This window comes from Hyperolius riggenbachi, chromosome 4, assembly GCF_040937935.1.
Source record: "Hyperolius riggenbachi isolate aHypRig1 chromosome 4, aHypRig1.pri, whole genome shotgun sequence".
NCBI classification, from domain to species: domain Eukaryota; kingdom Metazoa; phylum Chordata; class Amphibia; order Anura; family Hyperoliidae; genus Hyperolius; species Hyperolius riggenbachi.
The window spans coordinates 491,524,409-491,549,081 of record NC_090649.1 but is presented as its reverse complement, the minus strand read 5'-3'; the positions used below and the strand labels follow the sequence as shown (position 1 = coordinate 491,549,081).

Sequence of the window (24,673 nt, the reverse complement as noted above, 5' to 3'; positions counted from 1 at the left end):
CAAATCTGACAGTTTGGGACTCATTCAATTTATTTATAAGACAGGTTCTTGCAATATTCCACATTTTTAAGACAATATTGTATAAAAGAATAAAATAAAAATGAATGGGGAAAGGCAAAGCATTGAGCAAAGTCACCAGCCCCACCTACAGAAAGGCATTTTTTGGGCAGATTACAACCTCAATCCTTTTTTTTCTTTTACAAATCTCACGCTCCACGGTAACACTGTTTTTTGCATGAGTGAAGCGGAGAGAATTTTTTTACATCATTCCACAGAGGCCAGTCAGAAGGATGATTAGAGACCGTTAATCAGATGCTAATGAAGCTGCTTGCATGCAAATGATATGCATCCTGAACGTCGGCCAAACACTGATCATCAGAGACATTTCAAGAGAAGCACTCTGCATGCAAGCTGGAAAGATTAGCACCTCATTAGACTCTCTAAAGCCCGATCTACACGTTACAATTCCCCGTGCAATCGAATCGATTAAATCAGACAGGTCCACTCGGGACTCGATCAATAGTGTGATTGATTGTTTAGTTAGCAACGAAAAATCCACCACAATATCGACCAAGTCCCAATCTGACCTGTCAGATTTGATTGATTCGATCGATTGCACAGATTGGGGTTAATGCTGAGCACTGATGCCCTTATTGCACTATTAAATCTACACCGGAAAAGGTTTTTACAGTTCATCTTAGAGGAACACTTAAGCTCAAAATACAAGCATACTATTACAAAAGGTTAAAAATAGCATATATAGGTTAAGGCTGGCATTAACTTGTGCAATAAAAACTGAGAATAGGATAGCGAGGTTACGGCTCTGTGACAAAAGAAGCAGAGTGCTATGCAAATGAGTGCCAGAGGGAGCTCCTCCCCTCTGACCTTATTTCAATATCTGGAGATACTGCAGTTACCCTTTAATACGTTTTTTGGTCATAAGCTCTGCTTCTATCATCTGGGTTAGGGTTGCTTGCGCACCCAACTAGATCCAAAACTTTAAAGAGGAGCTGTCAGCCATACTATCTCAGAAAACCAAACACATATGTAAGTAGAGCAAGTATTTACTTATATATGTGTTGGACTGTCCACATTTTGATTTTAGTGATTTTTCACAGGGGAAAAAAAAAGGGGGGGGGGGGGGATCCTTCTTAGCATTTCCCATTTTAAGTGTGGCTATTTTGAAGCCAATCCTGATGTCCTTTCCTCCCTTACTCTCCTCTGCCTGATGTGTATGCATTGCCCGCCCTCCACTATAGAAAGTGCATTGTCTCAGCATGAGAAATATTGGCCAATCAAAAAGGGTGTGGGCGGGGAAAACAGGAGGGAAAGAGGCTTCAGCCAATCAGGCTGCATTAGTTAAGTAGAGAAGCAAAAAAACAACCCAGCATGCCCTGCAACTTCCTTTGTGTGTACCAAATACGAGTCAGGTAAACTGGGGAATGATCATTTATCAACAAGAAAAGTAATAGTGATTTTAACTTTTGGATAGCCTGATTAGCATCCATTACTTGTTTACCAGATAGATAAAGAATTGATTTTTGATGTTATGCCCGACAGTTACTCTTTAATTTAAAAAAACCCTCAATGTGAAGGATTCAGCCGAGAGCTGGAGTCCAGCTACCCTGCACTATCTCCCTGTGTGCTACTACAATGAGAAAGCTCCACCCAAGGAAGGCATGACAAGAAAGTGTATCAATTAGCAAACTGCATTTTTTTGTAGCATAAAGTATATGGACAATCTTTAATGCAAAAACGCAATCCTTTGTAAGTTCTGTGGGCTGACTGCAGCAGCTGACCACTAGTGCTAAATGTCTGGAGAGGAGTTCATCAGGATTTGCAAAGGAGGGGTGTTCAAATCATGTGCAGTGTCCTCTGTCCTGAAACAGGCTGCAAGCATATGTCAAATAATCTGTCAGGTCCGGAAATAGCTGATGTGTTTGAGAACTCATGGAGGAGCAGGTGACCCGCTGGATCATGTGATGGTTTAGAAGACTCTGATTTGCAGAAATCATTTCCTGTTTTAGCATGTGATCAGGCTCAGCAAATCAGAGAGCTACAAGCAAATTAACATTACACATGCTTCTCCACCCGTGCTCAGACATACATCCATCTCCAATGGCAAATCTAAGCTGTCTACAAACAAATATATAAAAAAGGGATTTACAAAATAGCTTGTGTAGCACCAATATATCTGGTTATATATATTTTTAAAGTTTATTCTATGGAGGACTGGACTCTGGTGTAAATTTTGCCAGTAAAGATTAAGGCCCTAGTTCTGGGACTAGTTTTATAATCCTATTTCAAAGAACTGTACTTATAAAGAAAAAATAAATTTAAAGTGCACCTGAACTCAGAACTTCTGCTCTACAAGATAAACAACAGCATAATAATCTTTAAAGAAAAACAGGCCACAAAACTCCTGAAATAAATCTGCAGTGTGTACTTCCTGCTTTCATGGAAGCAGAGTGTAAACATCCTGTGTTTACAGATTAGCTGCTCTGCCGCCGCAGCAGATTCCTGAGCTGACTGCTGAGAGATCAAATTGCACTTCTCATTACTTGCAGCTGAGGGTGAATTAGGCTCTTCACTATAAACACAAACAGGGTGGATTAATCTGCATTTTCCTTGTGTCCCCTGAATGAGTTCAGGTTCACTTTAAGAATTGTATCTAAAAAAAAAAAAAAAAAAGTTTTGAAATAGAATAAAAATCTCAAGCTGCAAGCCATCACACAAACTGCTGTGTGCACGGCTGTATCTACCCCGACTAACAGCAAACTGCTCAGCTGTCAGTCACCATAGAGCAGTGGTCCTCAAACTAAGGCCCGCGGGCCGAATGTGGCCCCCTGAAGCTTTTACCGGCCCCCAACACACAAAATGTATTACTTATAGATGCGGTCAACAACATCTTTAAATATTGGTGGTCCACATATAGAATAGCAGTGCTGGCACCACCCTGCCACATGGAAGCCAGAAAGCAGTAATTTGCTGGTTTCCAATCAAATTCCACATCAGGTGACACATTTGTCCAATTGGAGTGCAGGTTGTGGGTATGCTTCACTGTCTGGCCCGCAAAGACTTCTACATCATTTTATGTATGCTCCGGCCCCCGAGCAGTCTGAAGTATGTTGAACCGGCCCTCCACCCAAAACGTTTGTGGACCCCTGCCATAAGAGTCATTGCCCCGACTACAGATGACATCATCCACATCGCCAAGTGTAGGAGGGGCAGTTTGAGGAGCAGCAGTCTGACAGTGCACACACTGCCCCCCAGTGGCAGCGTGCAGACTTCACATTTTAAATCGCAAACAACCCCCCAAACCTTTTTCTACTTAAATTTCTGGAAAAGGGGGAAAAAACAAACAAAACAAAAACAGTTCTCAGTCAAACTTATCTCTAGCAATCTCCATAAGCCAGCTTGTATTTTAGCTTAAGCGAACCTTCCATGTTCCCTTCCGTGAACATGAGCACCAAATCAACAGCTTTATTTTTTATTATTATTAAAACAAAACAAAGTCCTATTGCGGTAGCATATTACGGACTTTAGCTTAATAAAAAGGCAACAGATTTATTCTCCGCACCAGAATGACAGACAAGTTGTCCATCTAGAGTTGTTTTACAGGAATACTCCTGCTCATGTAGTGGGGAAGGTTTAGCGGTCATTGGACGAGTATTTAAACTACTGTACGTATTTATTGATTTTCAGCAATTTTTTTTATTTTTTTCATTTTTATTTTTAAAGCCATATAGACACCTCGGTTCCTGCGACAGAATGAAATGGAGATAGGAGCATTAGTACAATTAGTGTTAGCATTTGTAAGAACATGCAGTATACAGATTCTGCCTCTTCGTTCCACAGAATGCACAAACTTTCTGTACAGTTAGAAGAGTATTCACTTAAAGCTAGAAGTGTCTCATACCAGGGCGCCCAGTTATAAAAATCAGGAAAAGAGTATGTATGTGAAGGAACTTCCTGTGTACGGTCTGATCGTAGCGATTTTATCACATTAACAGAACTTGCCGTTCCTTGAAGCATTTGCAGGAAGCCTTGTGCGGAAACTTCAAACTAAGTCGTATTTGACTGAAATCATAGTGTCAAAAAAGGTTGCATGGAGTTTGTATGTTCTCTGCATGGGTTTCCTTAACACACCTCCCAAAAACACACTTGTAGGTTAACTGGCTTCCTCTCAATTTGGACATAAAACCAGGGTGGAGTTGATACCAGGAAGCAGGCAGCCAAGGATTTGTAACCATTACAGTTGGTATCAAACTTTTTTTTTTATTACAGTTAATGTAGCTTGATCCTAAAGTTAGTATTTATAGGGGCATACCTGCCGTAAACCCTGGTAGTGACATTCGTTTGTAAGCCCGGGTGACATGTATAGTTCAATGTACTTTTTGAAGCACTTTGGAAAAGGTGTAAGTGTTCTATAAAACACATAATGAAAACACAGCTGCATTACTACAAACCGCCACTAGAGGGCATCCATCATACAACCTATGCAGTTCAAAAGCTAGACACTAAATTAGAGCTGGAGATTGAATACTGTATCAACTTTTATAAAGTGCAGCATAAATTTGCCATCAATTAGCAGTTATTTCAAACAAAATTTTCTCCAATTTGGTAAACTCAACAGAGTGTACACTTCTACAAATGGGAAGTAACCAAACTTATCGCTTTAACTAGACAAGATAGGCTATTCATCTCACCTACGATCTTTATAAATGGGCCCCAAAGATTAATTTTCTAAATACAGGTACATGTGCTTTTGTATAGAACGGACACACACTGAGCATATCTTTAAGTCTATGAGGTGATAATTTGGAAGTTAGAGACAGGACAATAAGAAATGTTGCTTTTTTATTATTATTTTGACTTAATGGGCTCCCTCTCTAGCCACCGCACTCTGACCTTTTGCTTATAGTGATATTCTTTCAGAAAGTCTTGTAACATGGATGGCAATGGAAGAAAATCAATGCCGTCGTAGGTGGTAGACTTGCAAATGACCGACCTGCATATGTACTGCAAGCTAAACGGGAAAGTTCGGTTTAAAGGTACCGTCAGCAAGGGCTCGAAAAACATGCAAGAGCTGGGGTCTTTGTAGTGTTCTAGGAGTCCGGTAACCGTGGAGGAGTGAAACACGCAGGGGTCATGAGCGTCGAAGCTGAAGTTGTGATTCCACTGCTCAATGCGAGCGTGCAGAGATCGGTTGTAGCGACGGAAGCTCACTGAGAATAGGTAGTCCTCTTGTGCGGAATCCCTGAGCAAAAAGGTGCCCTCTGGCCGGCCTTCCAGTAAGGCCTCTGCCTCGTAGCGATCCATCACTCCCCAGTAACATGGGTTGCTTGTAATCTCCACCAGATCCGGCACCAGGCAGTGGATATAATCGATCTGGGTGTGAACTTTCCAGGCTCCCTGCCTACTGGTTTGCATATGACTGTCTCCCGAGAACTGGCGCTGCTTCTGTCGGCGGGACTGCAGGCAGAGCGTCGTGCCGTCTTCTTCAGACTCGCACCCGCCTTGTGCGGCTGCACCGTTGTCCCCAGGCAGGTCGGCCATACCGGGAGCAAGTTTTGGTCCAAGCTTATATACAGGGTTGACTTGTGCCGTAGCTTCGAAGGTGTGGATCTGGGCATTTGGTGGCGGGTCGACGCCTTCCTCGATGCTGAGCCTACGCCTTTCCCGCAGTCTGTCCTCTTCATCCTCGGCAGAAAGAGACTGCTCGATAGTGTCCAGCATGTTTGACTGAGGGCTAACGGGCGCGGTATGCTGTTTAATAAGGTGCCACTTCTGGGCCAGATCCGACCCGGCAGGAAAGGGACATTTTTCAAGCATTAGCTCCGAGAGATGAATCTTTCTCTTAGTAGTGAAGAGTGGCTTGGACTGCCTGTTGTATGCTCTAATGGGAAAACACAACCCTACAGTCTCATTCAGCCTCTGTCGTAAGCTCCGACTCCCTATAGCCCTGCTTGAAACCATCTCCATATCGTGAACCGACCCCACCATGTGGCGTCTCTCTCTTCTCTGAAGCCCGCTCCTTTGTCTACTTATTTTTTTATCAGCCTCAATAGAGTTCTGAGTTTTGGTGGAGCAAGAGTGCTTCTTTTTGCCCCCCCAAGGAGCGTGGCGAGTATAGGAGTCTCTGCGAGCCAAGCGGGCTCCTGTGCTCAGACCGAGGTCATTGTCCTTTTCAATACTGATTTCCACTAGCTGTGGCATTTCAGACACACAGTTCGGGTTCCTCCTGCTGGAGCTACTGCAAGGACTCAGAGGGAGTTCAGAGGAAAGGGTTCGGTGAAAGGGACTGGCTGACTGGACAGAGGCCGGACCAGCGGATCCCTCTGGCTTATCCCCGCCGCTAGAACACCGGTTTGCGTTAAGGTCCACCATGTCGTTCTGGTTCCCGTCATCTTCGTGGCTAAAGAGGTTCTGGCATCGGTATTTAATTGTGTTCCACATTTTGCCAACTTTATCCATTGATCAGCTGACCTGCAAATAAAGAGAGAGAGTATAAGGATCATGGAGGAAGAAAAAACAAAAAGCAAGATTGGCAATTAGAAGGAGAAAATATTTCATAAGAAAAAAAAAAAATGTAGCACCGAGATAAAGTAATCCTATTCTGAAAGTATAAAAATTAAAAAAAACTTGAAGCATCTTTCAATAACATAGCATTTGCAGTTCATAACCTTAAAGTGAACCAGAGATGAAACACCCTCATGTATTTTACTATACATATCAGTGGGAACATTCGAGAAAACACCTACCCTGCTCTCCGTTTCATCCTTCATTGCTCAGCCTACTTCTTATCAGCCCTGATAAAATCCCTGACTGAGCATTCAGTCTGGCTTTGCTCAGGAATCATTATAGCTGAGTCATAGCAGAGCCAGAAGGGGGCAGGTCTGGGCTTGAAAAGACATCAGAGAAGACAGACTTCGCTATAATGATTCCTGAGCAAAGCCAGACAATGCTCAGTCAGGGAATTTATCAGGGCTGATAACAAGCAGGCTGAGCAGTGAAGGATGAAGCAGAGAGCAGGGTAGGTGTTTTCTCTAATGTTCCCACTATTATATATGGTAAAATACATAAGGGGGCTTCGTCTCTGGTTCACTTTAAAATGAACCTCCAGACTAAAAATCTACTCGGCAGCACTGAAAAGGCTGTGTGTTTCTTTAACAGTTTCACAGCATCAGAACTTTGTTTCTCTTATACAAGCCTCATGTTTAGCTGCACAGAAGAAAACTACTTAAAAACAGACAAGTGCCTACCTGCAAAAGAGTGCAAGCCCCACTTGTGGGATAAAATACACACCTAGCATATACACATGACCTGTCTACCACTGGAGGATGTTTGTTTCCTGTATTAGGTCCCCTCCCATGGAGGATTGACTTCTTCGCAGTGGGAGGGACGAGTACTTAATAGGTTGCATGCAAGCTGTTACAGGAAACCAACATCCTCCAGTGGTAGACAGGTCATGTGTATGCTCGGTGTGTATTCGACCCCACAAGTGGGGCTTGCACTCTTTTGCAGGTAGGAACTAGCCTGTTTTTAAGTAGCGCTGCTCATTTCCTTGCTATGTACTAATGTAATTCATTTTTGGCCAGCTGCTCCCACTTAACAGCCTTGCTTTTGGTGTATATGCAGAGCTTCTGTTTGGGTTCGAGGTGCGTTTGTAGTTCCTGGGGGGGGGCTCAGCGCACTTCTGATTGGAAGCCATTCGGAGGCGGCCTGGTGATGATCTGATCCACCTTTTGCGCAATTTTTACAGAAGAAAACTACCCTCCTACCTATTCCCTCCTACCGGAGGGAGGAGGGTCTCATCTGCCAGGGAATTCCAGTATTTCAAAAACCAGCTTACATACCGTGACTGGGATTTGAACCCAGGTCTCAGTGTATGGTAGGTAACTAACATATCCATTATACCACCAACACTACTAGCTGAAAGTAGCTGAAACTAGCCTAGCATGTACCATTTATGCTCAATGCAAGAGAAAAATTAGACAAGATAAACAACATTTATATCACACTTTTCTCCTGGCAGACTCAAAGCACCAGAGCTGCAGCCACTAGGGCACACTCTATAGGCAGTAGCAGTGTTAGGAAGACTTGCCTAAGGTCTCCTACTGAATAGGTGCTGGCTTACTGAACAGAGAGACTAGATTCAAACCCTGGTCTCCTGTGTCAGAGGCAGAGCCCTTCACCATTATACCATGCAGCCACTGCTTACGGATATGTAGCCAGACATGGCCTTGCCTTTTGTGTTCAACTGTTGTCCAAAGAGAACCCCAGGTAGCCGGAAAAATGCAAACCGCTCTGAAAAATGGCACTTCAGAGCGGTTTGCCAGGCGGTTTTTGTTACAGTAGCTGTTCAGTAACAGCTTTACTGTAACAATACATGAAATCTACTACACCAAAACCGCTACACAAAACCACAAAATGCTAGCTGAAACGCTACAGAAAAAGAAAAAAGCGTTTCAAAATATGCTAGCATTTTGCGGATCTGCTAGTGGTTTTGTGTGTGCACCAGGCCTTTTTGTGTGTGAGTGAAGAAGGCTGCTATTTTTAACATTGGTATCCCGTGGCTCAGTTGTAGATCAGGGCAAATAAAAAAAAAAAGAAGAAAGCGCCACGGATTCCTTTAAAACAAGTGTGAATCTACCCATTGCATGTCCTTATTCCTGTTACATGAACACCCGAAATTAGTCAGTGCAAATTTCCAAAATCGACCAGGAGAATTTTGGAAACACTGAATAACTTAATCGACAGCTAATCGGCGAAGAATCACAAAAGGGCAATTTGAGCTGGAAAAGTGAACCCCCCCACCAGATAGGTGCATGTTAGGGGGGGGGGGGGGAAGCAATATGTCCATTTACTTTCATTCTTCCGGACTGTGGTCACATGGTTATGCCTACAGGAAGCTTCCGATTCAGGTGCATGCTGGGAGAGAGAAGGGTAGGGATGTCTGCAAAAACATATACAGACGCTTCGGTTTCTGCATACTTCGGATCTGCAAGGCAAGCAATATCTCTGTTCTTTTGGGGGTGGGGGGTGTCGGCGAATGGCAGCTGACACATTTTTCCACTTTAAAGTGGACCTGAACTCAGAAATTCCTCTTAGTCCCCAGTATCCACTAGCCGCCCGGGTCTGCGGGTACACACACACACACACACACACACACACACACACACACACACACACACACACACACACACACACACACACACACACACACACACACACACACACACACACACACACACACACGAATCCCAGAAGCCATGCACAGCTATGAGATTTGCAGCCTCCCGCATAAAAATTGATGGCTATGGCAGCTGAATTGCTAGGGCAAGCGATTTCGGACGCCGTCTAACACTGCGGATTTGGCCCGGTTTCCACGCTAGTGGAAATGGGCCCTACAAGATAAGCAACAGCATAAAAGATTATTACTTTGTTAAAGTGGATACAAATCCTGCAATAAGTCTACTCCCTGCGTTTATGGAAGCAGACATTACCATCCTGTGTTTACAAATGAGATTTCTGCCATGGCAGTCCGCTGACACAGCTGAGAGATCACAATTTGAGCTTAGTCACAGATGAGGGGGGATTAGACAGGCTAAACTCTCTAAATACATACAGGGTGCATTTCTCTGTTTTCCTTCTGTCCTGTGCAAGAGTTCAGGTCCACTTTAAGCTTCTTTCAGCTAGTGACAAGTAGGAACAAGTTTCCTTTAAGGTCATGGGGATGTGCCCGCGACTGGCCGTCAGTTTTGCATGCAGAAGTAGTCCGTGAGAAATACAAAATCATCAACAGCCTCCACCTCAATGTAAAATCTAAGACACAATATAATAATAATATTGGCTACGGCAGAAAAGAAACCAGCTGCAGCGTGCCAACGTGCGAGAGCTCTGCAAACATGCAAAGGACTATTACATAATCCCGCAGTCAGATGAACTTTGTATTGTGCATTGTTAAACCTGAAATCAAACAGCTGCAGCAAGGCCGGCCCATTCCTGGAGGAGTATCCCAGCACTGCAAGAGAACCTGTGCCCGAATTCTGGGGGGGGGGGAAAGCAAACCTGTCATGACTTTATAAGTGCTGCTCCAGGTCTGCTTTCAATATCAGTTGTATTTCCTGTGATATTGCTTATATTATATTTGTATCAACGCAAACTATAGCCAGAGCTTGATCCTATTCCTTCCTCGCTGAGCTCTCTCTCCACTGGCCAATTGTCTCTAAAGCCAGACCAACAATATCGCTTCAGTGAATTTTCGAAAAAAAATTCGCAATTAAAATTCTGATTGTAATTACGATTTTGTGGGTTAAAGAAAACCTGTAACTACTCCGGATCCTATTGAGGCTTCCCCCGTCCTCCTGTGTCCCACGGCGGTCTCGCTGTGCCCCTCCGAGCAGCAGGGATGTAAATATTTACCTTCCAGCTCCAGCGCAGGCGCAGTATCGGCTCTCCGCTCAGAGATAGGCGGAAATAGCCGATCGCTGTTGGGCCGCTCTACTGCACCTGCGTAGAGATCGGCTATTTCCATGCTGAGAGCCGCAACAGCGCCACCCGCTGGAGCCAGGGAAGGTAAATATAGCAAGCCTTGTCAGCCTTATCGAGGGAGGATTGCGGGACGCTTCGGGGGGAGCCAGCGCTGGATTTCCTACAGCTACAGGGCAGGGGGAAGCCTCATTAGGATCCTGAGGCTTTCCCCTCCCGAGGTGAGTACCCCCAGGGGACGATTTTTTTTCAGTACAGTCTCTTTAAACTGGACATATGCTTAGATTATCAATTAGTTAATTGTGGTTTTCTATAGATCTTATAATGGATATGACCAATTTCACGACGGACTAAAAACCCAACATTGTGGATCTATCTTTCGATCAATGTAAGCCCTTAAAGGGGAACTTTAGCCTAAACAAACATACTGTCATCAAGTTACATTAGTTATGTTAATTAGGATAGGTAATATAATCTCTTACCCACCCGGTTTTAAAAGAACAGGCAAATGTTTGTGATTCATGGGGGCTGCCATCTTTGTCATGGGGACAGCCATCTTTTTGGTTGGAAGGAGGTGACAAGGAGCAGGAGACACAGTTCCAACTGTCCTGTGTCCTGATTACCCCTCCCAGCTGCTCACGCTAGGCTTCAAATGTCAAATTGAAAATGTAAAAAAAAAAAAAAAAAAAAAATTGCACCATAACAGCAGAACGAGAACAACATCAGAAATCCCATCATGCTTTGCACAGCATCAGGGGAAAAAAGCCCGGGCAGTTTTCTTCTATGCAGCTAAAAATGAGGCTTGTATAAGAGAAACAAAGTTCTGATGCTGTGAAACTGTTAAAGAAACACAAAGCCTTTTCAGTGCTGCTGAGTCGATTTTTAGTCCGGAGGTTCACTTTAATATCAATGAAAAAACATAACTGAATAGAACCTGGCCTGCTTAATCTGGATTTTGCATAAAATTTGAACTTCTTTAGGCAAAGAAAGGTTAGTGGATTCAGAAAACGAACATTCACAGAGCATGCCATGTGTATCATTGGTAATGTGAGAATCAGGCAATTTTTGGATTGGAAATCAAATGAGCTACCTGGTTGCAAATATTTGGCAGTCAATGACAGCCTGAAGTCTGGAAGGCATAGACATCACTAGACGCTGGGATTCATCCCTGGTGATGCTCTGCCAGGCCTCTCCTGCAACCGTCTTCAGTTCCTGCTTGTTCTTGTGACATTTTCCCTTCAGTTGTGTCTCTAGCAAGTAAAATGCATGCTCAGTCAGATTGAGGTCAGGTGATTGGCCATTACATAACATTCCATTTCTTTCCCTTCAAAAAAACTCTTTGGATGCTTTTGCAGTGTGCTTTGGGTTATTGTCCATCTGTACTTTAAAGCGCCTTCCAATGAGTTCTGAAGCATTTGGCTGATTATGAGATAATATTGCCCGAAACACTTCTAAATTCATCCTGCTGCTTTTGTCAGCAGTCACATCATCGATAAATACAAGAGAACCAGTTCTATTAGCAGCCATACATGCCCACGCCATGACATTACCACTGCCATGCTACACTGATGAGGTGGTATGCTTAGGATCATGAGCAGTTTCTTTCCTTCTCCATACTATTCTCTTCCTAGCACCCTGGTACAAATTAATTTTGGTCTCTTCTGTCCATAGGATGTTGTTCCAGAACTGTGAAGGCTTTTTAGAGGTCGTTTGGCAAACTTATCTGGCCTTCCTGTTTTTTGAGGCTCACCAATGGTGAACCCTCCGTATTTACTCTGGTGAAGTCTTCTCTTGATTGCTGACTTTGACGAAAGCAGCAGGATGAATTCAGAAGCGTGTCGGTCAATATTATCTGCTCATATTCAGCCAAATGCTTCAGAACTGATTGGACGGCGCTTCACAGTACAGATGGAAAAATTACCCAAAGCACACTGCAAAAGCAACCGAAGAGTATTTGAAGGGAAAGAAGTGGAAGGTTATGCATTGGCCAAGTCAGTCACCTGACCTGAATCCGATTGAGCATGTATTCCACTTGAAGACAAAACTGAAGGGAAAATGCCACAAGAACAAGCAGGAACTGAAGACAGTAGCAGGAGAGGCCTGGCAGAGCATCACCAGGGATGAATGCCAGCGTCTGGTGATGTCTATGCCTTCCAGACTTCAGGTTGTAATTTACTGCAAAGGATTTGCAACCAACTGTTAAAAAGTGAAAGTTAGATGTATGATTATTATTCTGTTCCATTACTTTTGGTCCCTTAACAAATGGGAGGCACATATGCAAACTGCTGTAATTCCTACTACACCGGTCACCTGATTTGGATGCAAGTACCCTCAAATTAAAGCTGGCAGTCTGCAGTTAAAGCACATCATGTTCGTTTCATTTCAAATCCATTGTGGTTATGTACAGATCCAAAAATTTTAGAATTGTGTTGATGTCCCAATATTTATGGACCTGACTGTATATAATAAATATACATGCACACACCTATCTAACTAACTACATACACAAATGTTTTTCTTTTAAAGTGAACCTCCAGACTAAAAATCGACTCAGCAGCACTGAAAAGGCCTGGTGTTTCTTTAACAGTTTCACAGCATCAGAACTTTGTTTCTCTTATCCAAGCCTCATTTTTAGCCGCACAGAAGAAAACTGCCCGGGCAGTTTTCCTCTTGTGCTGTGCAAAGCATGATGGGATTTCTGATGATGTTGTTCTCGTTCTGTTTTGGTGCAATTTTTTTTTGTACATTTTGAATTTGACATTTGAAGCCTAGCGTGTGCAGCTGGGAGGGGTTATCAGGACACAGGACAGTTGGAACTGTGTCTCATGCTCCCTGTTACCTACTTTCAACCAAAAAGATGGCTGCCCCCATGAATCACAAACATTTGCCTGTTCTTTTAAAACAGGGTGGGTAAGAGATTACCTATTTATTCTAATTAACACAACTAATGTAACTTAACGACAGTATGTTTGTTTAGGCTGAAGTTCCCCTTTAAAATTGGGTTATTACTTATTCATGGCTAGCTTACGATCTGGCCATTTTGCAGATCGGTACTCGAGTGAAAAGGCCATGGGTAACTGGCAGATTCCCAATTTGTAAAGTAAACCTAAAATAAGGAGAAAGTTTAAATAGCTGGAAACTAAGGGCTGCCAGAAACGTAAAGCATTTACACTTACGTCGGAAAAGACTACTTTTGGTTTTTACACTTTCCAAAAGCAACACTAGAGGAACAGACTGCTGCTTGCCCTGCTGGATTACATTGGCTCAGAGCAGCTTAGAATCGCGGTTATCGCCATTCGCAACGCAAATGTTCTGCTCCTTGTGTCTGTTGGCTGCAAACTGCATATTTCCACTGATGAGCTTACATCACATCTGGTTATGCAGAATAGTGTATATATATCCTACTAAATGCATGAATGCTCAAGCAGACAGACGACCTCCTGCAGAAAGGACTGCCTTTCATTCACATTCCTGCTCTTACATACGACATGTGCACTGAGAGCTAAAGATTTAGAATGTTGCAGGACTACAGGATAGCACAATTTAAAGAACCACTCCACCACAATCCCGAGGCTGGGCGCCTAAGTTCTTAAGGTGACCACTAATGATCCGATCTTTTTCATCCAATCTTACCAAATCTATATAGTAGAAGAGTAAAGTGAGGGAATATTGAATATTTACTGTAGGCAGGTCTCATATTACATAGAAATGGTAAGATTGGATGAAAAAGATTGGATCGTTAGTGGCCACCTTTAGAATCTTAAGCTGGCCACTAACGGTCCAATTTCTAGCGAAAAATCATTAGAGCGATCAGAAATTCTGATCGGACGAAAAATCGTTCACTACACCATCAACTAACCAATCATTGCTTCCGATCTATCACGACCAACAAGAAAATCCAAATTTTGGTTCGACGAAAATTCAATCGTACGATTGTTTTTATAATCGTTCATTATCGATTGTGCACATCAGATTATTTACAACCAATCCGATCAGAATTTATGATCGCTCGAACGATTTTTCGGTAGCAATTGTACCGTTTGTTGCCACCTTTAGGCGCCCAGGCTCGTGACCAAACGTTCACAGACACTCGTTATTGACCCGAGGAAGCAGGATGAGAACTGTGAAACGTGTTCTTAGGTGCTTCAATAGATTTATCTTTTTCATTATCTATAGTTTGTTCTTCTGAGAAGGTAAGACGATACACCTCTCACTAACATCACAGCCACCAGCTTATATCGTTCAGGGCACTTCCACCAGTGTTTGTGTATCCAGTCTATACCCCTTTGGGGTCCTCAGGACCACCTCCAGGAGGGCGGCCCACCAGCATCTGCATCAGACCGACCTGGAACACCGAGCGGGGACATTAGTTTTCCTGTAGGCTCTGACAGTGGCTGCCACCCACCTTTGTAAGTATACTTCTTACACGTGTGCTTACTACACCTTGTCTAACGAAACTGCACCATTGGGCTCCTGGTTTCTCTCATTGTATAGCTATTTGGAGGTTACCATTAAGGAACCTTCTCCATATCGTTTGAAGTGGTCAATCGCCAGCCTCAGCCGACAATAGTTATGAACCGGCATTGAGGCTTAAAGTGAACCACAGACGAAGCACCCTCGTGTATTTTACCATATATATCAGTGGGAACATTGGAGAAAACACCTACCCTGCTCTCTGTTGCATTCTTCACTGCTCAGACTGCTTGTTATCAGCCCTGATAAAATCCCCCACTGAGTATTCAGTCTGGCTTTGCTCAGGAATCATAGCAGAGTGTCTTCTCTGATGTCTTTTCAAGCCCAAGCCTGCCCCTTCTGGCTCTGCTAGAATGACTCCGCTATAATGATTCCTGAGCAAAGCCAGACTGAATGCTCAGTCGGGGATTTTATCATGGCTGATAAGAAGCAAGTTGAACAGTGAAGAATGAAATAGAGAGCAGGGTAGGCGTTTTCTCTAATGTTGCCACTGATATACATGGTAAAATACATGAGGGTGCTTAGTCTCTGGTTCACTTTTAACTACTTGCAGTCCGCTCCACCCCAATTGGCATGAACGCGGCAGCAGCCCCAGAACCGCTCCACGCCAATTGGCGTAAACAGCCTTCAATGGGGCTAGCAGGAGAGCGTGCGCAGGTTGCGCCCGCATCCCCTGCTTGGAAGGCGGGGCTCCGCTTTCAGTCTCCCAGCAGCGACTGGTAGACAGCGAAATCGCCGTCTATGTAGGGTGTACAGCGATGCAATCTATAGCAGTGCTGTACTGGGGACAGCCGTGTGACACGGCTGTCCCCTTCGGTGATCCGAAAGTGATCCGCTGTCATAGGTGGAAGCCTATGACAGCCGATCACGCTGATTGGCCGGCGGGGGGGAGGGAGGGGGATAAAAATGTAAACAAAAGCGCCTTTATTAAAAAAAAAAAAAAATTGATTAAAAAAATAAATAAATTGGGGAGCTAGTAGACCCCACTAACAGAGAGCTCTGTTGGTGGGGAGAAGGGGGAGGGGGGTCACTTGTGTGCCGAGTTGTGCAGCCCTACAGCTTGGCCTTAAAAGCTGCAGTGGCCCATTTCTGTAAAAATGGACTGGTCTTTAGGAGGGGTTCACACTGCGTTCAAGTGGTCAGGACAAAACAAAAATAAATAAAAATAAAAATATGCTCTCTGCTACTTTTCATTTCCACAAAAAGCGGTCTTAAGAAAAACAACCCAAAAAAATGTTGAACCTCTAGTTAGGACTCATGCCATGGTTCTCAGTTTCTAAAGACAGACAAAGCTGTATTCAGCAAGGTGTTAAGCACAATACATGCAAGTAAAATTACTGCTAAAAGATTTATTGCAATAACTGAAATAAAAGGATAAATTTATATAACACAAACTGAAACCTTCCTCATTAAAACACTTTTTATGCACCCGCACGTGGAAAAGCAGCTTGTGCAATTTCAGTGATACAGTCAGAGGGGTTGACCTGCCCAAACAAGCTTATGGTAATTAAAGGGGTGACCAAGAGGTGAACCTGGTGAACTGAAGTGCCCTGGCTAGAAAGCAGAAAATGAGATGGAGCTGCAACAGTATGTAGATTAAGGTCACAGGCCAGATAAGAACGCATGCCTGGAGAGTTTGGAGGAAGCGATCTTGAGGCAATGGCAAGTGCCATACATATGGCTAAAGTCAGTTTCAGGACTGGACACAGGAGTGGGAAGAGAGGCCTAGAGCAAATAGGAAGTCGATTAGATGAGAGGACTAGAGCAGAAGTAGGGAACCTATGGCTCAGGAGACAGATGTGCCTCTTTTGATGGCTACATCTGGCTCACATACCAATCAGTAGGGGTTGCTTCACTAAGTTACACGGCTCAAGCAGCACAGCTTAGTGTGGCAGCGCAAGTAACATTTTCAGTGTAGGCACTGCTGTAGCTTACAGGGGGTACAGGGGGTGGACAAAATAATGGAAACGCCTAACATTTTGGCAATATAATCTTTGATGTTTTAAGCAATCAAAACTTGACATATGTTAATTTTTTATTTTGTTGTTATTTGATATGTTTAATTAAATTTTTTTACAGATATTTAAACAAAAGTTGGTTATAATTTATAAAAATGGCAGATCTCTCAGACTTTCAAAGAGGCCAAATTGTTGGTGCTCAATCCATACAGCTAGAATTGTTAAAGAGAACCCGAGGTGGGTTTGAAGATTATTATCTGCATACAGAGGCTGGATCTGCCTATACAGCCCAGCCTCTGTTGCTATCCCAAACCCCCCTAAGGTCCCCCTGCACTCTGCAATCCCTCATAAATCACAGCCACGCTGCTGACAAACAGCTTGTCAGAGCTGGCTGTGTTTATCTCTATAGTGTCAGTCTGCTGCTCTCCCCGCCTCCTGCAGAACTCCGGTCCCCGCCTGCATCCCTTCCCTCCCTGCTGATTGGAGGGAAGGGACGGGGGCAGGGACCGGAGCTATGCAGGAGGCGGGGGAGCAGCTCAGACTGACACTACAGATGTAAACACAGCCTCACAGCATGGCTGTGATTTATGAGGGATTGCAGAGTGCAGGGGGACCTTAGGGGGGTTTGGGATAGCAACAGAGGCTGGGCTGTATAGGCAGATCCAGCCTCTGTATGCAGATAACATTCTTCTCTTTAAAGAATGGCACAAGGAACAGTCTAATGAAGTGAAGTATCTCATCTGGCCACCACAATCCCCAGACCTCAATATTGAGCATTTATGGTCGTTAGAAATTCAAGTAAGAAGTCTATTTCCGCCGCCATTGTCTCTAAAGAACTGGAGGGCGTTCTAACTGAAGAATGGGCTAAAATTCTCCTTTGGAAACAATTCACAATTTGTATGAATCTATACCTCGGAGAATTGAGGCTGTAACTGCCGCAAAAGGTGGACCTACACCAGATTAGAATATTTTTTGTTGATTTTCAAGGCGTTTTCATTATTTTGTCCAACCCCTGTACCTGTACTCCCAAAACTAACGGCAGCTCCAATTGTCCTACCCTGGATCCTGTCAGGTCCAGTGACTTTGTAGGACAAGATCCCTGCACTTTGATTGGCCCAATAGGTGGCCTGTCACTTGATTGGGCCAAAGTGCGGGGATCTTGTCTTACAAAGTGAATAAACCCCCAAGTCAGCTAGCTAATAATACAAGCTGTTAGTCGGTATTTCTCCTGTCTGGCTCTCTGGGAAATTGCTGCTTTTGCTGAAACCCAAGAGAAACTGAAAAACGTGTGACACTGCTGCTGTCCGGCAGATCAACTGTATACACATCACCATGACAACAGGGACGCGAGTCCTCTGCTGCGCATGCGCACTGTCCTAAATTGAAACATTGTATGGCTCTCACAGAATTGCATTTTAAAATATGTGGCGTTTAGGGCTCTTTCAGCCAAAAAGGTTCCTGATCCCTGGACTAGAGTGAACGTGAAGAGGACTAGAGAGAGATGAAGAAGAGGACTACAGCAACCGAGGAAAGAGCTGAATTTATTTTTCGAGCAGAGATTACATTTTGGGTTGTATCTGCTAAAAACAGGGAACACCAAGAGCCCCAATAGTGTAATTCGTACTGGACAAGGTGGCAATAAGTTTGTATTGCTAGATACTCACAAGTCAGGGTCACCATTAGGCAACCACTGTAAAGGCAGGTGGGGAAGATTAGCCTGACCCCACTCGGGATTAAGAAGTCGCTCTCTGTAGACAGGAAAAAAGGGTAGCAACCCTCCACCCAGGGTGGACTCCAAATTGTATACAATGAACAGAGGCGCCAAAAGTATAAAATTAGATTAAATTAGCTTAAAAACCAACTTAATTGGCAAAAATGGAGGAAGTGGTGGTCTTACCTCCCTCAAGCAGACACGACAACGACTGCGATTCAGACAGTCAAACACATTTATTAGAAACTCCCAAAAAATTGCAGCGCGTTTCGCAGGCTCAATCCCGCTTCATCAGGCAATACAGGGAGGAGTATCAAGCGATCTGCACAAGGATTCAAGTTAAGCGCCTCTGGGTTGTATCTGCGGATTATTTCAGCAATGTATGAAGGGTCTTAAAGAGACTCCGTAACAAAAATTGCATCCTGTTTATCATCCTACAAGTTCCAAAAGCTATTCTAATGTGTTCTGGCTTACTGCAGCACGTTCTACTATCACAGTCTCTGTAATAAATCAATGTATCTTTCCCCTGTCAGACTTGTCGGCCTGTGTCTGGAAGGCTGCCAAGTTCTTCAGTGTTGTGGTTCTGCTATGAACTCCCCCTTCCAGGCCCCTTTATGCACACTGCCTGTGTATTATTTAGATTAGGGCAGCTTCTCTCTTCTCTTTTACAAGCTAGATACATCGTCCTCTGAGCTGGCTGGGCTTTCACATACTAAGGAATTATAGACAAGGGCAAAGCTGTTTGCAGGAAGAAAAGAGCAGCCTGAAACTTCAGTGCATAAGAACTGCAGGGGGAAGGAAACACACAAATGAGCTCTTGAGATTCAAAAGGAATGCTGTATACAGCCTGCTTGTGTATGGATGTATTTTCTATGTGTGGACATACTGTACATCAACCTACTTCCTGTTTTGGTGGCCATTTTGTTTGTTTATAAACAAACTTTTTAAAACAGTTTTTAACCACTTTTAATGCGGCGAGTAGCGGCGAAATTGTGTCAGAGGGTAATAGGAGATGTCCCCTAACGCACTGGTATGTTTACTTTTGTGCGATTTTAACAATACAGATTCTCTTTAAGTATTGAGAGCTCTATAGGTAAGAGAAGCTGGTACTGAATGCTTTGTGTGAATGACAGCCAGAGGACTAGGGAACAGCATTAGACAAAGCAGAAGAGAGACAAATTATGAGCTCCAGATGGACCTGGTAGCCACACAGAAGAGTTGCAGTAATCTCTGTGGGATGTGATGAGGGCATACACCAACATTTCTCATGTATTCTGTACAAGGAAAGGTGAACTCCAATTTTGTTAGTTAACCACTTATGCTGGGGATACACTGTTCGTTTTGAACAGTGTAACAGAGCGTTGATGGTATGCGCTGATAATTTCCGACCTGCCCACGCGAATCGATTCCCCACTCAATACTGCGGGCAGGACAATGGTCAGAAACGGAGAGAAGATAAAGAACTGCTCGCGGGGACGAGCGGGAATCTATCTGGCCACGCGCGGGGACGTACCGCAATCTATAGTGCGGCTCGATACACGGCTCAAAACGAACAGTGTATCTGCAACTTGGCTCTCCAGCTGTTAAAAAACTACAAGTCCCACAATGCATTTGCCTTTATGAATCATGACTCCTGCAATGCATTGTGAGACTTGTAGTTCCTTAACAGCTGGAGAGCCAGGTTTGCAGATCAGAGTTAGGCTGTAAGCTCACATCGGTAAGGCCCTACCGTTTCATGCAACTGATATATATTTATCAGAGAATAATTTGCAGTATACTGTATGTCCTACTTGTTTTGCACTTGCTTGCTTATGCACCCGTGTCTTGTAATTCTTTTGTACAGTGCTACACAAGATGATGGCATCATATAAGGCAATAATAGAAGACCACAGGAGGCAGTGCATATATTACTGTATATACTCATATAAACCGGTCAGCGTATAAACCAAGGCACTTCATATTCCCTTCAGACTCCAGTAAAATAGTTTGACTCGAGTATAAACCTAGGGTACAAAGCCAGGCCGATACTTTTATCATTTTCATCCCATATTGAGTCTCTGGTTATCACCTTTCCCTTCCCCATATAGCACTCCCTGGTGTCCAGTGGTCCTCCACCATGTGTTACCTGTTGTCTAGCAAGCAGTTCCCCTCCTTCCCCATAAAAAACATCACCTGGTGTCTGATGGTCCCACCCCTGCTCCCCATACAGCATTTCTGGGCCCTTTAATTGACAAGGTGTGAAAAGATCACTCAGGAGAAAAAAAAAAAAAAAACTTAGAAGAAAAGGTTAAAGAGGACCTGAACTCTTGCAAACAGTTTAGGCGTGATAAGTTTAGGCGTGATAAGTTTAAGCACCAACTGGGTTAGCACCGCAGTGCACAGCTGATCAAAAGTTTTGCGCTAGCAAAGTCTGGTGCACTTTGCATAGAGTTTAATGGCGCTGCTTTGCGTGCGGGACTTTGCGTGCAATCTAAACTTATCATGCCAAAATTTATCACGCCTAAACTGGCTTTTCACCAGCGTGGTGCAATGGTTATCACGCCTAAAGTCTTTTACTGGGTTAGCACCGCTTTGTGAATCGAGCCCTATGTCTGCTTCCATAAAAGCAGGAAGTAGACCCGGCAGATTTATTGCAGGATTTTATCAGATGTAACAAAGAATTGTTTTTCTTTAAAAGGTTGATATTCTGTTGCTTATCTTTTAGAGCAGAGAGGAAGTTCTGATTCTAGGTCCACTTCAACTGAATAGTGGCCCTGGTGTCTAGTGAACCCTCCACACAGGCTGAATCCAGGAGGAGGGGGGGGGGGGCGCACTACTAAAGATATAGCAGAGAGAAGGGTAACTCCTACGCAGTGGACGCATGGAGAGGACTGCAATAACTGCCATTACTGTAATATTTCTGGCTGAATCTCCTGCCCTTCCCAAAATCACAAGTTCAGTTGTGCCCACGTTAAGCATTTATGAACCATCAAATTGAAAGAGGGATCAAAATCTATGCAAGTTAAGAGACATCATGAGTGTGACATTGTCAGCGAGAAGCCATGTTTCAGATGGATGCATTTGTGCAGAAAGTTTTACTTATTTGAGAGGCTCACCTTAAAGAGGAACTTCAGCCTAAACATACTGTCATTAAGTTACATTAGTTATGGTAATTAAAATATAGATAGGAAATATAATATCTTACCCACACTGTTTGAAAGGACAGGCAAATGTTTGATTTCATGAGGGCAGCCATCTTTTTGGTTTAAAGGAGGTGACAGGGAGCACGAGACACAGTTCAACTGTCCTGTGTCCTGATCACCCCTCCCAGTTGCTAGGCAACGTGAACAACAACATAGGAAATCCCATCATGCTCTGCACAGCATCAGGGAAATAAAGCCTGCGCTTTTTTTCTTTGATGGGTGGAGCTTAGCTAAAAATGCAGCTAAAAATGATGCTTTGGTAAAAAAAACAAAAAAACAAAGTTCTGATGCTGTGACACTGTTAAACACCAAGCCTTTTCAGTTCTGCTGAGTAGATTTTTAGTCCGGAGGTTCACTTTAAAGCATACATGTGAAACTCTGGCCCGCGGGCCAAATCTGGCCCTAAAGTGGTTTCCCCACTTTGCATTATATATGGCCCACTAGACCACCAGGGAATCGATTCACCTATTGGAGGTGAAGCCCTAGATCACCAGGGAGGCCATATGGGGCGGTAGGGGAACGCAATAAACACCAGGGAACTGTATAGGGGAGGGTGGGGGCTTCTAGACACCAGGGAACTGTATAGGGGTTGGAGGGGAGGGAGGACCACTAGACACCAGAGAACTCTATAAGGGATAAAGTGACCGCTAGACATTGAGGTTGGCCCGCAACTAGGTTCCATTGTACAATTTTGGCCCACTTTGTATTTGAGTTTTGCACCACTGCCTTAACCTCCCTGGCATTCTATTAAGATCGCCAGGGCGGCTGCGGGAGGGTTTTTTTTTTAATAAAAAAAAAAATAAAAAATCTATTACATGCAGCCAACTAGAGGGCGCTCCTGACGCGGTGGCGATCAGGTAGCACACGCGGCTGGCAAAGTGCCGGCTGCGTGTGCCTTTTTATTTGGTGCAAATCGGCCCAGCAGGGCCTGAGCGGCACCCTCCGGCGGTAATGGACGAGCTGAGCTTGTCCATACCGCTAAGGAAATTAAAGGATACCAGAACCGAACAGTTCTGGTAACAATGATAGCTGCACTGTGTAGGGTACAAATGACACATACCAGCCACTCCTCCATGCTAATCATGTGACGCTAGTGGAGCGCACACGCAGCACGGAGGGGGTCAGCATGCTTCTGAGCCTCGTGCGCACACAGGTCGCAGTATATCCAGGTCAGAGTTCAGTCAAGTCGCCGGACACCGGCATGTATAAACTAAGAACGGCGGCAGACGGAGGGGGGCAGGAGGAGTGGCTGGTATGTGCCATTTGTACCCTACACAGTGCAGCTATCATTGTTACCAGAACTGTTTGGTTCTGGTATCCTTTAAGGCAAACCTGTGAGGTTTGTGAAGGCCACAATTAGATCCTTCGGGAGGGGGAAGTCTCTGGATCCCAAAGAGGCTTCCCCCATCCATGTAGGTCAGCCCATTCCAGTGCTGGGACAGCAAAGTATGGCCTTCCCTGTGCACCAGCACCATGCCACTTGCTGAAAATAGCAAAGCACTATTGGTTCTGTGCAGACCCGCAGCAGCGATGACCCGATCCAGCTTTTTGTGAAGAAGGCCAAGCAGGATGGTGCTAATGACAAGCCTTTTCAAGAGTCCAAGCGCTAAAAACGGACATGTGGAGGCGAATGGGGGAAGCCAATTTAGGATCCAGAGGCAAGTACCACCTGGGGTCACTTTTTTCTTACAGGTTCACTTCAAATTTTGAAGGAGGTAGAAAGAAGACTATAATGTACTCCCTGATGCAATACTGGAAAAGCTCTCTTAGCTGATCAAGAGAAAATTGTGTGTTCAGTAAATAATCCTTTTGTAGCAAAGTTTACCAAAGTGTAAATTGACACAATTTTTCAAATTTTTACCCTCGATCGCGTATTTACACAGTCAACTTCCACATCCAGTTCTGTAGGTTCTAGCGTGCGAGCAGCTTGCAGGGAGCAGGAAGGAGTCATCGAGGTCATACATGACGCAGCAGACTAAAATATCAGCTGCATGCAAAGGTTGCTCAGCATATTACTTAAAGGGGCCCTATGGCAAAAAATTTTAACATCTACAATATGACTGATGAACAGAGGCGCCAGCAGAATAAAAACAACAATTAAAAGTTTTAAAATATGCTGGGGAGGCAGTGGTGGACTTACCTCCGAAAGCAGACTAGACTACTTGTCTGACATAAACACTTTATTAGTACCCCAATAGATGCAACGCGTTTCGCAGGACCAAGCCCGCTTCATCAGGCAATAAAACAGGGGACAAAACAGTAGCTCTCAGGTAGCACATATAGCGCCTCACAGAGGCGCTATATGTGCTACCTGAGAGCTACTGTTTGTTGTTTTTATTCTGCTGGCGCCTCTGTTCATCAAAGTCATTATAGTGTCCACCCTCGGAAGGGGGACCCACCCCTACCTTTCTTCTATCTACAGAGAGCGACTTCTTAACCCTGAGTGAGGACAGGTCTAATCTCCTCACCTGCATTCACAGTGGTTGCCTCAGCGGTAACCCTTGTTTGTGAGTATAACCTTCTCACATTACATTATCCACTATTGTCCTGAGCATACTACACCATATTGGGCTCTCGGTGTCTTTTTTTTGTCTTCCTCTTTTTCTTAACATTTACAATATGTGCAAACCTGGACAAATAAGAAGTATGTGTTTTCCGGAGTAAAATGAGCCATAAATTACTTTTCTCCTATCTTGCTGTCACTTACAGTAGGTAGTACAAATCTGACAGAAGCGACAGGTTTTGGACTACTCCATCTCTTCATGGGGGATTATCAGGGATTTATTAATTTTTAAAAGCACTTAGGCCCCATACACACATCAGACCATAGTCTTTTGAAAATGAAAGATCACAGA

General features: G+C 44.1%; 1 protein-coding gene across 2 annotated transcripts in view; it reads right to left on the bottom strand.

The window, feature by feature from the left end:
- Positions 1 to 4,847: 4,847 nt before the first annotated feature.
- Positions 4,848 to 24,673, bottom strand: part of SOCS5 (suppressor of cytokine signaling 5) — a 79,162-nt gene continuing 59,336 nt past the window's right edge. For both annotated transcript variants that reach the window (XM_068233040.1, XM_068233039.1), the window contains one exon: positions 4,848 to 6,489. In XM_068233040.1, coding sequence (XP_068089141.1) covers positions 4,867 to 6,477 — 1,611 coding nt within the window. In that variant the 5' untranslated portion in view covers positions 6,478 to 6,489 and the 3' untranslated portion in view covers positions 4,848 to 4,866. The remainder of the gene's footprint in view (positions 6,490 to 24,673) is intronic.